Raw genomic sequence first — 13,634 nt, forward strand, 5'->3', positions numbered from 1 at the left:
TCTGCTCCAGGCACTGCTGCTGCCCAAACAGCTCCTGGCTCCTTTAGGAGCAGCCGTGGGAACTGGTTTTGTTCCCTCAGTGGCACAACATCCCTGTTCTCACACTGCCAAAGAAAGCTGCTGATGCCAAGTGTGGCCAGGATGAGCCATTGCTGGGACTGAAGCCCCTCTCGTGGGGCCCTGCAAACAGCGCTCCAAAAGGAGCTCTTGGAGCTCTCCTGGGCCAGCGACTCCCTCTGAGTGGGGCCTCTCCCAGCCGGGAACTCTCCCGTTTGCTGCACTCGGGGATCCCAAACAACCACAGAGCCTGGGCCGATCCCCCCACTCCTCCAGGCTCAACCCTTCACCCACAGGGGAGATGCCAAAGCATCAGCAGTGAGCATTCCCTGCTCTCAGGGGAATTTCTCCCAGGTGCCTTGCACTGACTCTTGGCGTCTGTGTGCACACAGGAGTGCCTGTGCTGGGGAAATGTGACAGAAATGCTGCTCTCGGAGGGGTTGGAGTGCCTTAGATAGCTGAGTCAGTCAGGCCTGTAAGTGAGGTTAAGTTATGAGGTCTAAACAAAGTTAAATGCTGCTAAGAGTTGTTCTTTTGCTAAGTTGTTACCTTTAATTTAATTTATTAGTGGAGTTAAATATTGTTAAGTGTTATTCCTCTGTTAAATTACAAAGTTATAGGTTATAGGTAAGGTTAAATACTGTTAAGTGCTGTTGTTTTGATAAAGTTTGATGTTTAGGTATCAATTAAGGTTAAGGTGTAAGTTAAGTCCTCTTATGTTTGAGCTCTGTTAAGCTTTTAAGCTGTATGCCTTTTAACCTTTCCCTCACTGCCCTTGTGTCACACACACACACACGGGACAGTTCTCAGCTCATTTCTGGTTTGATTGACTGAATTCTGTTTGGTTTTCTTGGTGCTTTGTTTCTTTGCTGTGTCTGAAGTGTCCAGTCAGGAGCAGAGTGACTCTTGCCAAGGAACTTTGTGCTGCTGTCCCTTAATATTAAATCTGGTTTTTGCTGGTCCCTTGCCAGGGATCTTTTCAGCGCTCTCAAAGCGTCGTTTGTAACAGGGTGAAGGAGCCCTGGCCCAGGCTCTGACCCTGGGGGACACGGTGACGCTGCCAGGGGGTCTCTGTCCCCCTGTCCCCCACCCCCAGGGCCCCGGCCCCCTGTCCCCGTGTCAGGCTCTGGGGTCGATCTTGTGGAACATCCTCTGGGGGAGGCTGTGGCACCGGGGGCAGGGGAACCTGGGGGGACAGGGGACCCCGCTGTGCACGAGCAGGGTTGGACTGCCCTGGGGGGAACTGTGAGGGGAGACAGGGCAGAGTGACCTCCCCAGTGACCTCACACAGCTCCCTGTGAGGTCACATTGCCCCTGTGATGTCACAGAGCCTCCTGTGATGTCACACAGCCTCCTTGTGATGCCACAACCCACTGTGGGATGTCACACAGCACCCTTGTGATGTCTCAGAACCAACTCTGGGATGTCATCCTGGAATGTCATTCAGCTGCACTGTGACATCACAGAAGACTCTTTGATATCACAAAGTCACCCTGTGATGTCACTGTCTGTTCTGTGATGTCACAGCCTGCTCTATGATGTTATACAGCCACCCACTGATGTCACAACCCACTCTCTAATTTCACTGGGCTGCCCTCTATGATGGCAGGATCTGCTCTCTGGCCTCACAATCTACTCTATGATATCACAGGGAGCTCTGTGATGTCACAACCTCCTCAGTGATGTCACCAAACCCTCTCTGTAATGTCATACTGCCACTCTAATGTCACAGCACACACTTTGACCTCACAACCTGCTCTATGAAGTCATACAGCCATGCCATGATGCCACAGCCTGCTCTGGGGTGTCACAGATTCCCCTCTATGATGGTGTAGCTTCCCAGTGACCTCATGCAACAAACTCTCTGTGATGTCATAGACCAATCTGTGACCTCCCACAACCCACTCTATGCTGTCACACAACCCCTTGCTGACATCAAAGCTGCTCTGTGCCTCCATGACACAGCCACAGAGGTGCTGCTGTGACACAGCCCCCTCTGGGACATGCCACAGCCCCTGCCACTGCTGAGCCCCTGTGAGCTCTGTCTGTGCCCTGCTGGTGTCCCTGAGGTGCCCTGGCAGTGCCCCAGCCCTGCTGGGCTGTGCACAGGAGCTGCTCCTGGCCAGAGCTGTCTCTCTGCAGCGCTGCCCTTGCCAGGAGCTGCCTCTGGGCCAGAAGCCCGGCCCAACTCAGCAGCACAGACACAGCACCAGGACTTGAATGACCCTCTGGGGCTCTGCTGCTCTTTGCATCAGACTCAGTCCCTCAGAGTGTGCTCAAAGAACTTCTCAAGAATTTGAAGTGTGTTTGAAACACTGAAGTTTCTCATACATAAAATAGACTTTTCTGAGGGACAAGACTGACAATATGTCCCCAGGTTCCACCTAGAGCAGAACACTGGAGGCATTGATGACAGGTGGGGACAAGCAAGGCATATGTGTCTCTGGTGCTGAGCAAACCTGGATGTGTTACAGGAATGCAAAGGGCCAAGGCCTGAGCCCCAGCCCCTGGCAAGGCAGATCCTGTCCCTCCCTCATTGCTCAGGGCTCTTCCCGGGATGGGCACTGGGATGTGGGGATGTGCAATGCCAAGGGCAGGAGCATGGGGCAGCCCCTGCCAGGCTGCTGAGCAGGGACAAGGAGGCAATGAGGCCCCAGGGCTGCGAGGGTCACCTGTCCCCTTGTGGCCTCAGGGCCAGCAGCCATGGCCAAAGTGCTGCAGGAGTTGGCTCTGTAAGGGCCTTGCAGCTGCTGCCCATCCCTGTGCCCTGTGCAGCCCAGGCTGTCCTATGGTGTCCCTGCCCTGGCCTCTGTCCCTGCAGGCTGTCGTCATCCCCCAGCTGCCCCACCTGGCTGGGCCCTTCCTTTGCTGACAGCTCTGCCTCCTGCCTGCCTCTGCCTGCCCACATAAAGCCTTGGGCTGCTCCAGGCTCCTTCTGGGGACGTGCTGCACCACGGCCCTGCCCTGGCAAGGAAATTCTTTTCTCCTGGTGTCCACTTTGGACATCCCCAGCTGCCCTTGGAATTAATTTTTTCTTTCTCCGGCTGTTTCCAACTATGGAGAAAAAGCTCCACCACTTCTGAAACCACCCTCCAATTCCTCCCAGGGCTCTCCTCTGCTGTCCTCAGTCTCCACCCCACTGAGCCAGAGCTCCTGTGTCCCTATAGACTGGTCAAGTGCTTGAGGCCAAGAGTGCCTGGACAAGAGGGACAGTTCTTTTCTACAGGAAAGAAACCAAAGAACCCCGAGGTTTGAAGGCAGATGAGAGGCAGTTACCAGAGGCCAAGGCAAGCCAAATCTGTCTGTCCCTGCAGCTTTTGTCTGAAAGCAGCCTTTGGATATTAGGGAGTTTTGGTGGTGGAATTCCATTTCAGCCATGGGTTCCTGGACTGGAATGACAGTTCTCCATAGGGAGGAAAGGGCAGAGCCCCAGTGTTTCAAAGGCTGATTAGAGGCAGCCCCAAGGAGGTCAAGGCCAGCCAGACCTGTTGTCAGGGAGGAATCCTTGGACAGACAGAATTTGGGAGGCCAAACCCCACTTTTGCCTATGGGATCTGGACAAGAAGGATTGTTCTTTTCCATAGGAAGGAAAGTACGCATTCCCAGAGTTTCAAAGGCAGATGAAAGCTGGCCCTCAGGAAGCCAAGGGAACCTGGACAGTCCTGGCAGCTTTTGTGTTGGAGCTATCCTTGGATATAAGGAATTTCAGAGGCAGATTCTCAATTTTGGCCATGAATACCTGGACTTGAAACATGATTTTTTCCATGAGAAGAAAAGCAGAGGCCCCCAGTGTTTTGAAAGCAGATGAGAGGTGGCCCCCAGGAGGCCAAGGCCAGCACAGAGTGGGTTGTGTGAGGTCACAGATTTGGCTATGACATCACAGAGGTTGTTGTGACAGGTCATGGAGCTACACAATCATAGATGGGATTCTGTGACATCACAGTGCAGGCTGTGACATCATGGCATGGCTAGATTACATCATAGAGCAGGCTGTGAGATGAAAGTGTATGCTGTGCCATTTCAGAGTGGGAGTATGACAACACAGAGAGAGCTTTGTGACATCACTGAGGGGGTTGTGACATCACACAGCTGACTGTGACAAAACAGAGTAGAACCATAGAGCAGACTCTGCCATCATAGAGGGTGGCTCTGTGACATCAGAGAGTGGGTTGTGACATCACTGGGTGGTGGTGTAACACTGGGTGGTGTAGAGCAGGCTATGAAATCACAGAACAGACTGTGATGTCACAGGGTGACTTTGTGACATCCCAGAGTCTTCAGTGGCATCACAGACCAGCTGTAGGACATCACAGAGTTAAATCCCAGCACAGATCCTGTGATATCATGAAGGAGCTTTGTGACATCACTGAGCAGGCTGTGACATCACAGAGCAGCTGTGTGATCATGGAGTCTCCTGTGATATCACAGAGTAGGCTCTGTGACATCATAGGCAGGACATAATAGAATGGATTCTGTCATCACAGGCTATCTCTGTGACATCACAGAGGGGCTGTGACATCACAGACCAGGTTGGGACATCATATAATGGCTGTGTTACATCACAACATTAATTGTGACATCATAACAAGGGCTGTGAAATCACAGGAGGCTGTAAGACCTCACAGAGTGACTAAATGGCATCATAGGGGGCAGTGTGACATCACAGGAGGCTGTGTGAGGTCACAGAGATGGCTGTGTGAACTCAGAGGGGGCTGTGTGACATCACATGTTGCTGTGTGACATCACAAGGGGCTGTCTGAGGTCACTGGGGAGGTCACTCTGCCCTGTCCCCCCTCACAGTTCCCCCCAGAGCAGTCCAACCCTGCTCGTGCACAGCAGGGTCCCCTGTCCCTCCGGGTCCCCCCACCCCTGGTGCCGCAGCCTCCCCCAGAGGATGTTCCACGAGATCGACCCCAGAGCCTGACACGGGGATGGGGGGCCGGGGCCCTGGGGGTGGGACAGGGGGACAGGGACCCCCCAGCAGCGTCCTCGTGTCCCCCAGGGCCAGAGCCTGGGCCAGGGCTCCTTCACCCTGTTACGAATGAGGCCTTGAAAGCACTGAAAAAATCCCCAGCAAGGGATCAGCAAAAAGCAGATTTAATATTAAGGGACAGCACCACAAAGTTCCTTGGCAAGAGTCACTCTGCTCCTGACTGGACACTTCAGGCCCACAAAGGAAACAAAACAACAATAAAACCAAACAGAATCTAGGTAATCAACCCAGAAATGAGCTGAGAACTGTCCCTGTGTGTGTGTGTGTGTGTGACACAAGGGCAGTGAGGGCAAGGATAAAAGGAATACAGACCAAAAGGTTAACAGAGCTCAAACATAAGAGGACTTAACTTATACCTTAACCTTGACTGATACCTTAAACATCAAACTTTATCAAAACAACAGCACTTATCAGTATTTAACCTAACTTATAACCTATGACTTTCTAATTTAACAGAGGAAAACACTTAACAATATATAACTCCACTAATAAATTAAATTAAAGGTAACAACTTAGCAAAAGAACAACACTTAGCAGCATTTAACTTTGTTTACGCCTCATAACCTAACCTCACTTACAGGCCTGACTGACTCAGCTATCCAAGGCACTCCAACCCCTCAGAGAGCAGCATTTCTGCCACATTTCCCCAGCACAGGCACTCCTGTGTGCACACAGACACCAAGAGTCAGTGCAAGGCACCTGGGAGAAATTCCCCTGAGGGTAGGGAATGCTCACTGCTGATGCTTTGGCATCTCCCCTGTGGGTGAAGGGTTGAGCCTGGAGGAGTGGGGAGATCAGCCCAGGCTCTGTCGTTGTTTGGGATCCCCGAGTGCAGCAAACGGGAGAGTTCCTGGCTGGGAGAGGCCCAACTCAGAGGGAGTCGCTGGCCCAGGAGAGCTCCAAGGGCTCCTTTTGGAGCGCTGTTTGCAGGGCCCCACGAGAGGGGCTTCAGTCCCAGCAATGGTTCATCCTCGCCACACTTGGCATCAGCAGCTTTCTTTGGCAGTGTGGGAACAGGGATGTTGTGCCACTGAGGGAACAGAAACAGTTCCCTAAAGGAGCCAGGAGCTGTTTGGGCAGCAGCAGTGCCTGGAGCAGACAGTGTTTGTGATGAGCTGCAGAGGAGCTGAGCCCAGGGGCTGTTGGCCAAGGCCAAGGTCCAAGGAGCATTTCTCAGCTGGCAGGGCAGCCTGAGAAGGGGAGGGGGGAATGCAGCAGCACAGGGCCATGGAACCAAGGGACCCTTGTGACACTGTGGGGCCCTGTGAGACCAAGGGACCCTTGTGACACTGTGGGGCCTCATGGAATCATGGAGAGCACTGTGACATTGCTGGGTCTCATGGAACCAAGGGGACTGTAGTGATGCTGTGTGGCTCCATGGAATGTAGGGATCATTGTGACACTGAGAGGCCCCATCTAACCAAGGGTCCATTGTGACACCGTGGGACCTCATGGAACCATGGAGACCATTGTGACACTTTGGGGTGTGATGGAACCAAGGGGCCATTGTGACACTGCGAGACTCCATGGAACCAAAGGTCCATTGTGACATTGAAAAGCCTCATGGAACAATGGAGAGACCATTAGGACACTTCACAGGCTCATGGAACCAAGGGGCCATTGTGACACTGAGGGGCACCATGGAATCACAGAGACCATTGTGACATGGAGGGGACTCATGGAATCATGGAGACCATTGTGACATTATGAGGGCCCATGGAATAAGTAAATCATTGTGACCCTGTGAGGCCTCATGGAACCAGTGGTACCATTGTGACCCTGGGGGTGCCCACAGTACCAAGAGGACCATTGTGATATTGTGGGGCCTTGTGAAACCAAGAGGCCTTTGTGACACTGCAGGGTCTTGTGTCATCAGAGGTCCATTGTGACACAGCAAATCCCCAGGGTCCAAAGGTCCATTGTGACATTGCAGGGCTCATGGTGTAGAGGCATCACATGACATTGTGGGGTCTTTGGAACCATGGAGACCATTGTGACACTGCAAGGCCTCATGGAATCCTTGGGATCATTGTGACACTGAGGGGCCCCATGGAATTAAGAGATCATTGTGAAAATATGGGGCCCCATAAAACCAAGGGAACACAGAACAGACCTGGCTGGTTTGGCCTCCCATGGACTGCCTGACTGGTCCAGCTGACCTTGGCATGTTGAGGGTCTCTTTTCAGCTGCTGCTGGAACACTGGGGCTCTGTGCTTTCCTTCCTATGGAAAAGAACTGTCCTTCTCCTCCAGGCAGCCATGGCCAGAATTGGGATTTCATCTCCAAATTTCCTTATATCCAGCGATTGTTCCCATAGGAAAATTGCCGGGTTAAGTCTGGCTGGCAATGATTTCAAGCAGGTCAGGTCTCATCCATCCCCAAAACACTGGGGAAGGCTCCATGCTTTCCTTCCTATGGGAAAGAATTGCTTTTCTTGTCCAGGTGCCCTTGGCCAAAATTGGAATTTCACCTCCAACATTGCCTGTTGTGACAAACTGGAGGAGATTTTTGGCTCTAAACATTTCATGTCTGGGGGAGGAAGGGGCAGGTCCAGCCTTGCCCTGCCCTGGAACCCCAGCACTGCCCTGCCCTGGCACCCAAATTCCCACAGAGCCTCTATCCCAGCCCAGCAGTGTCTGCCAGTCCCTGGCACAGCACAGGCAATGCTCCACAGCCACCTCTGGAGCCCCCAGCCCAGCTCCTGAGTGACCAAATGACCCCAAGTCCCACCTGGGGGAAGGGCCCAGGAAGACCAAGGGGTATTTAATGCTTACCATGAGGCAACCACACATATTAACCCTACCTCCTCTTGGAATTTCCATCTGAGCATCACTGAAATTCAGGAGTTGGTAGCTGTGTGTGCTTTTTTTAATATTTTTTGTCTTTCTCTCTTTCTGTGTCGTCTGATTCCCTCCTACTACAAATTTTGGTTAACGTAAAAGTGAAAAGGCTAAAAGTTTGTGAAGTTGAATTGGCCAAGTTAATGCTTTGAGAGGTATTTCCTGTTGATTGGATATTGTATTAAACCATTTGCCAAGTTCCTCTAGTTTTCTCAAGTTGCCAGTAAAGGCTGTTTGGTTGTTTTGAGCTCCTGAGAATCTCTTGTCAGTATTTCTCTAGTACATTCAACTAAGAGTACACAAAGAATTGTAATTCCTTTTAAATGTCTCCTTGAGAGGGTTGTTTGGGGGATGGGAGTCAGTGCTTTTCTGTCCTGCTTGGCACAGCCCAGGCAGGGCTTTCCCAGCCTCATTCCACACTCCATTTCCCACCTGGAGCCACTGGTGCCTCTGAGTTGTGCTGCCCCAGCCCCAGGGACGCTCTTCTTGTCTGCCCATTCCCCCACGGGCTCTGGGCAGGGATGGTCTCAGTGGGGGCTGCTGACATCCTCAGACACTTGGAGGCTGCTGCTGAATTTTACTGCTCCAGAGGCTTGTTCAGCATTCAGCTCTTCAGTTCAGGAATTCAGTGTCTCACGGCTCATTAACACTCAGAACACCTTAACAAGCCAAGCCTTTGGAAATAATTTGATTTCAGTTTTCCAATAATTTGTGGGTAATTCAACAGATTTCAAAAGTGTATTCAGAGTGAATGGATTATATTTAAAAATGTAGTGAGAAAACATTTTTTATGTCCTTTTTAGGTTTTTTCCCTGTTAATAAATTGATATGTGCAATCCCCAGTTGGCACTGAATCCAAGTATCTCCTCATGCAGTTTGAACAGATATGAAAATCAAGACCCTTCATGGATGACAATCAATCAGACTCTGTCCCTACCCCCAGCAATTCCCTGTCTGTGCCTGGCCTTGCTGTCAGCCCCAAAGGGCAGTGGCTGCGTGACCCCTTTGTGGCCCTGTGCTGGCCCAGCCATGGTGGCACAGCCCCTGTGCAGGCCCAGCCCAGGCCAGGAGCGTTGCGGCTGGGAAGGGCCCCTGTGCCGTGGTGCCCACAGCAGCCTTGGGGCTCTGTGCCCCATGGCCTCCCTGCTGGGCAGCCTCTGCCAGCTCCTGCAGAGCCCGTGGCACCTGTGGGCCTGCACAAACAGCCCTGCCCCGGGCTCTGCCGGCCTCTGGGCCAGCAGAGAGGCAGCCAGGGCTGGCCATGGCCAGGAACAGGCCCTGAGCCCTGCAGGAGGATGGAGCTGGGCCACGGCCAAACTCAGCCCAGGGCAAAGCTGGGCTCAGCAGCCAGGGCTGCCAAGGGGCCACGCCTCTGGGGACAGAGGCTGGCGCTGACAAATGTCCTGGGCCCCCTCCCTGCTCTGTCCCTGCCCCCAAGGGCACAGAGCAGCCTCCTCTCTGGGGCACTTGCCTGTTTTCAATGCCTTGCACAGGTGCTGGCTCTGCCCCACAAGGCCTGGCCTGAGTCCTGCTCCTGCACGCTCAGCCGGGCTGAGATGGAAACTGATGGTGTCTGTGCCAGGCTCTCTGAGCCCAGCCCAGCTCCCTGAGCTCTGGGCAGCACCAAGGGCCTCTGGCCAGCCCAGCCCAGCCACCTCTGGCCCCACAGCTCTGCTCAGGCCAGGCTGCTCTGGGCACTGGCCCCACGGCCTCAGCCCCTGGCAAGGGCACAGCAGCAGCTGCAGCTGCCACAGGACTCAGCCCCAGCCATGGGGGAAGGGGCTTGGCCAAGGCACAAGGAGGCTCCCTGGCTGCCCTGCTCACCTCTGGCTGAGGTGCTGAGAGCTCTGCAGCCCCTGCTGCCATCCCATCTGCCCAGGGCAGCACAAGAGCCCCGGCCTTGGGGCCCTTCAGAGCTGCTCCTGCTCCAGGCCCAGGGCCCATCCCAAAGCTGGGGCAGCCAAAAAGCCAGGCCCATTCCTGTTCATTGCTGCTCTGATGGGGATGGATCCTCAGGCACTTGGAGGTTTCTGATGAATTTTACTACCCCAAGGGCATCTTCCGTCTTGAGCTCTTCACTTCAGGAATTCCATGAGAAAAGCTCATAAACATTTGTGCAAAACGCTCAAACAAGAAAAGCCCCTCGGGATAATTGCTATTTTAAATTCTTCTTTGGTTAATTAGATAAATTTAAGAAATGGCTTCATAGTGAACACACTGTATTGAAAACAATGCAGAGAGAAGTGTATTTACCAGTTTTCTTTTCCAGTTTATAGATTGATATAAGCAATGTCCAATTAATATTGACCCCTAGCACTTTCTAATGCCATCTGAATAGATATGAATATCAAGGCCATTCATGGATGTCAATCAATAACATTTTGTCCCCTCCCCACCATTTCTCCCTCATCCAACCCCTGGCTCTCCCATGGATCAGGAGGACCAGGGCAGTGATTCTTGCCATGTGCTTAGAATTGTTTTGGCAGCAACTTTGTCAGAGTGCTTTGTTTAGTTCTGGGACCCCTGGGGTGGGCAATAGGAAAAAATTTGCACTGAGAAGAGTAAAGAAATCAAAGGTGAAGCCAAGAAAATGCTCAGAGCAGTTTGGGGGTGGCTGCCAGGTAGCCCTGGCTCTGAGCAACAGCGTCAGCAGTGGGACAGGAAACTCCCAGCTGATGGGAACAAACTTTCTGGCTGACTGCAGAGGCCAGGACAAAGCTGAGTGCTTTCCCTGCCATTCCCCAGCCCTTCCTGGCCCCAGGGGCTGATGGCATTTGTGCTCCCTCAGGTTAACATCCCCACAGCAACAGCATGGGGGTGCTCCCCCCTGCTCTGTGCAATGCAAACAGGGGCTCTTGAGCCAGTGCTGCTGTGTCTGTGACTGCAAGGATGGGGCACCTGTGTGAGCTGGGGGAGAGGCCAGGGCTGCAGAGGGGGGATGTTGTTGGCAGCTCCATGAGGACGCTCTAGGACGCTGCCCTGGGCTGTCCAGCACACTGGGGATGGATCAGCCCCTGCTCTGCTGCTCCTTCCCATCTTCCCCAGGGCCCTTGCAGAGCACCAGCCATGCTGTTTGCCCCCAGCCTGCCCATGGCGCTCCTCATGGAGGTTTTCTGTGCTCAGCATTGGCCTGGTTGGATTCTTGAGAAGCCTGGGCAACGAGCCTGGAGACCCCAGGGCCTCGCCTGAGGCATCAGCGCTGCCCCAGCAGTGCCCATGGCCTGTCCCTGCTGCAGCCCCGGCACTGCCACCCCAGGACTGTGCCCGGCCCTGAGAGCACTCAGGCCCTACAGCAACACCAGGGCCACCAGGGCAGTGGGGCAGGGCCACGGGAGCAGCACTGGCAACACCAAGTGCTGCTGCTGCTGGGCACAGCTGCTGTGCCAGCACTGATCTCCCCCCAGCTCTGCACACAGACATTGCTGCTGCAGCTCCAGAGAAGGCAACAAAAGGGCATCTCTGCAGAAAACTTACCTGGGAGATCCTTCAGTTCCTTTAGAGCCACGAAGAGCGCAGCCCCACATTGACACAGTCTGTGGCCACAGGGAAGGTGGAGAGAAACAAAATGAGAAAAGGCACAACAAGGACATTCCTTTGTGGACAATATGAAAAAAGTAAAACAAAGAAAAAGGACCTCCAAAATGAAACCAATAAGAAGTATCAAAGATGAATTTTATTACAAGTGATTTGTAGAAATTGGCCAGCAGTTTAATGTTTCTGAAAGCATCCAGTCATCAGTGTCCCCACTGCAGCCCTGAGCTCCTGGTTCCTCAGACTGTACATGAGGGGGTTCAGGGCTGGTGGCACCACTGAGTACAGAACTGACACAGCCAGATCCAGGGATGGGGAGGACATGGAGGGGGGCTTCAGGTAGGCAAATGCTGCAGTACTGAGGAACAGGGAGACCACGGCCAGGTGAGGGAGGCAGGTGGAAAATGCTTTGTGCCGTCCCTGCTCAGAGGCGATCCTCAGCACAGCCCTGAAGATCTGCACATAGGAGAAAATAATGAACACAAAACAGCCAAGCGCTAGACAGATGGAAAACACAATGAGCCCAAGTTCCCTGAGGTAGGATTTGGAGCAGGACAGCTTGAGGATGTGTGGGATTTCACAGAAGAACTGGCCCAGGGCATTGCCATGGCAAAGGGGCAGGGAAAATGTATTGGCCGTGTGCAGCAGTGAATAGAGAAAGGCACTGGCCCAGGCAGCTGCTGCCATGTGGGCACAAGCTCTGCTGCCCAGGAGGGTCCCATAGTGCAGGGGTTTGCAGATGGACACGTAGCGGTCATAGCACATGATGGTCAGGAGGGAAAGCTCTGCTGTGATGAAGAACACAAAGAAAAAGAGCTGTGCAGCACATCCTTTGTAGGAGATGTTCCTGGTGTCCCAGAGGGAATTGTGCATGGCTTTGGGGACAGTGGTGCAGATGCAGCCCAGGTCAGTGAGGGCCAGGTTGAGCAGGAAGAAGAACATGGGTGTGTGCCGGAGGTGGCCGCAGGCTATGGCGCTGATGATGAGGCCATTGCCCAGGAGGGCAGCCAGGGAGATGCCCAGCAAGAGGCAGAAGTGCAGGAGCTGCAGCTGATGCGTGTCTGCAAGTGCCAGCAAGAGGAAGTGGCTGATGGAGCTGCTGTTGGACATTTGCTGGGGCTGGCCATGGGGACCTGTTCATGGAGAAAGGACAGTGACAAGTCAGGAGAAGCTTCTCTGAGACAAATCTGGGCTATTCCCTGCAGATTGTCCTGCTGTGACTCACCCAGCCTTGTTCCTGCTCTGGGAAAACCTTCACCCAGGCCCCTGTCTGAGCTCCAGTTTTGCTGGCTGAGTGTGCCAGGGGCAGCCAGGCTTGTGCGTGAGGGCTCTTGAGGAGCCATCCCTGCCCCACCGTCCTGGATTTGTGGCCACGGGGCAGAGAGACAAGGCTGGATATTCAGGATTTGTCAGGAGAATCACTCCTAATGCAGGCAGCCTTGGTAGATTCTGCAATGCCAGTTCTAAATGAAATAGATACCAGGAGTTAGTTTAAGGATTGTTTTCCTACCCACACATCATAGCTGGCTCTCTGAGGTCAGAATTCCCAGCATTTCTGCTGCACTCAGAGTTTGCCACTGAGAGATGGGAGAGGAAAAGGATTCCCTGTGGCTCAGGGAGGGTGATGGGCTGCATGGGCTTGTTCCCAACTGCCCTGGCTTTGCACCTTTGGCTGGAATCAGAGCACAGTCACACTCCTGTGTCACCCTGGGATAAACCAGACCCTGCCCAGAGCAGAGGGATCCCTGAATGTCTCACCCTCTCCAAAGGTCTCTGGGCAAGGTCTCAGCACCCCTATGTGCCAAGGACATTCACGGCTCCATTGGCAAACCCAACAGCATTTTCTCAGCTCTGGCAGCTCTGCCCTTCCCTGTGGGACATTCTGGGAACTCCCAGAGGCTCTGGCACAGATTTGCACCCAGAAGGGCAGCTCAGAGCCTGGAAGGGCGCAGCAAGGAGATCCCTGGCTGTGCCCATGATGGGATCTCAGGGAGGGGGCTCGGCTCATTCCCCTTTCCCATGGATTGCTTTGCCCACAGCCCCACAGGTTTTGGAATAATATTCCAATATTACCGGATAGCATGTGTCTGGGCTCGTCCGGCCCTCGCTGCTCGGCCAAAGGCAGCTGCTGTGGTTTTTCACCACAGAGATCCCTCTGGCTAGCTAGGAGTTGCAGCTAGACACTGAGAACAAGTCCAGGCTGGTAGAAACTC

At 53.5% G+C, this 13,634-nt stretch overlaps 1 protein-coding gene across 1 annotated transcript; it reads right to left on the bottom strand.

Annotated features, from left to right (window-relative positions):
* Positions 1-11,598: 11,598 nt before the first annotated feature.
* Positions 11,599-12,531, bottom strand: LOC311166024 (olfactory receptor 14C36-like; the record flags this gene model as incomplete). The annotated part of the gene is made up of 1 exon (XM_084227514.1): positions 11,599-12,531. The coding sequence occupies one exon, from the start codon at positions 12,529-12,531 to the stop codon at positions 11,599-11,601; it is 933 nt and encodes a 310-aa protein (XP_084083640.1).
* Between the last annotated feature and the right edge of the window lie 1,103 nt (positions 12,532-13,634).

Source organism: Fringilla coelebs, assembly GCF_963513975.1.
Source record: "Fringilla coelebs genome assembly, contig: SCAFFOLD_32, whole genome shotgun sequence".
NCBI classification, from domain to species: Eukaryota; Metazoa; Chordata; class Aves; order Passeriformes; family Fringillidae; genus Fringilla; species Fringilla coelebs.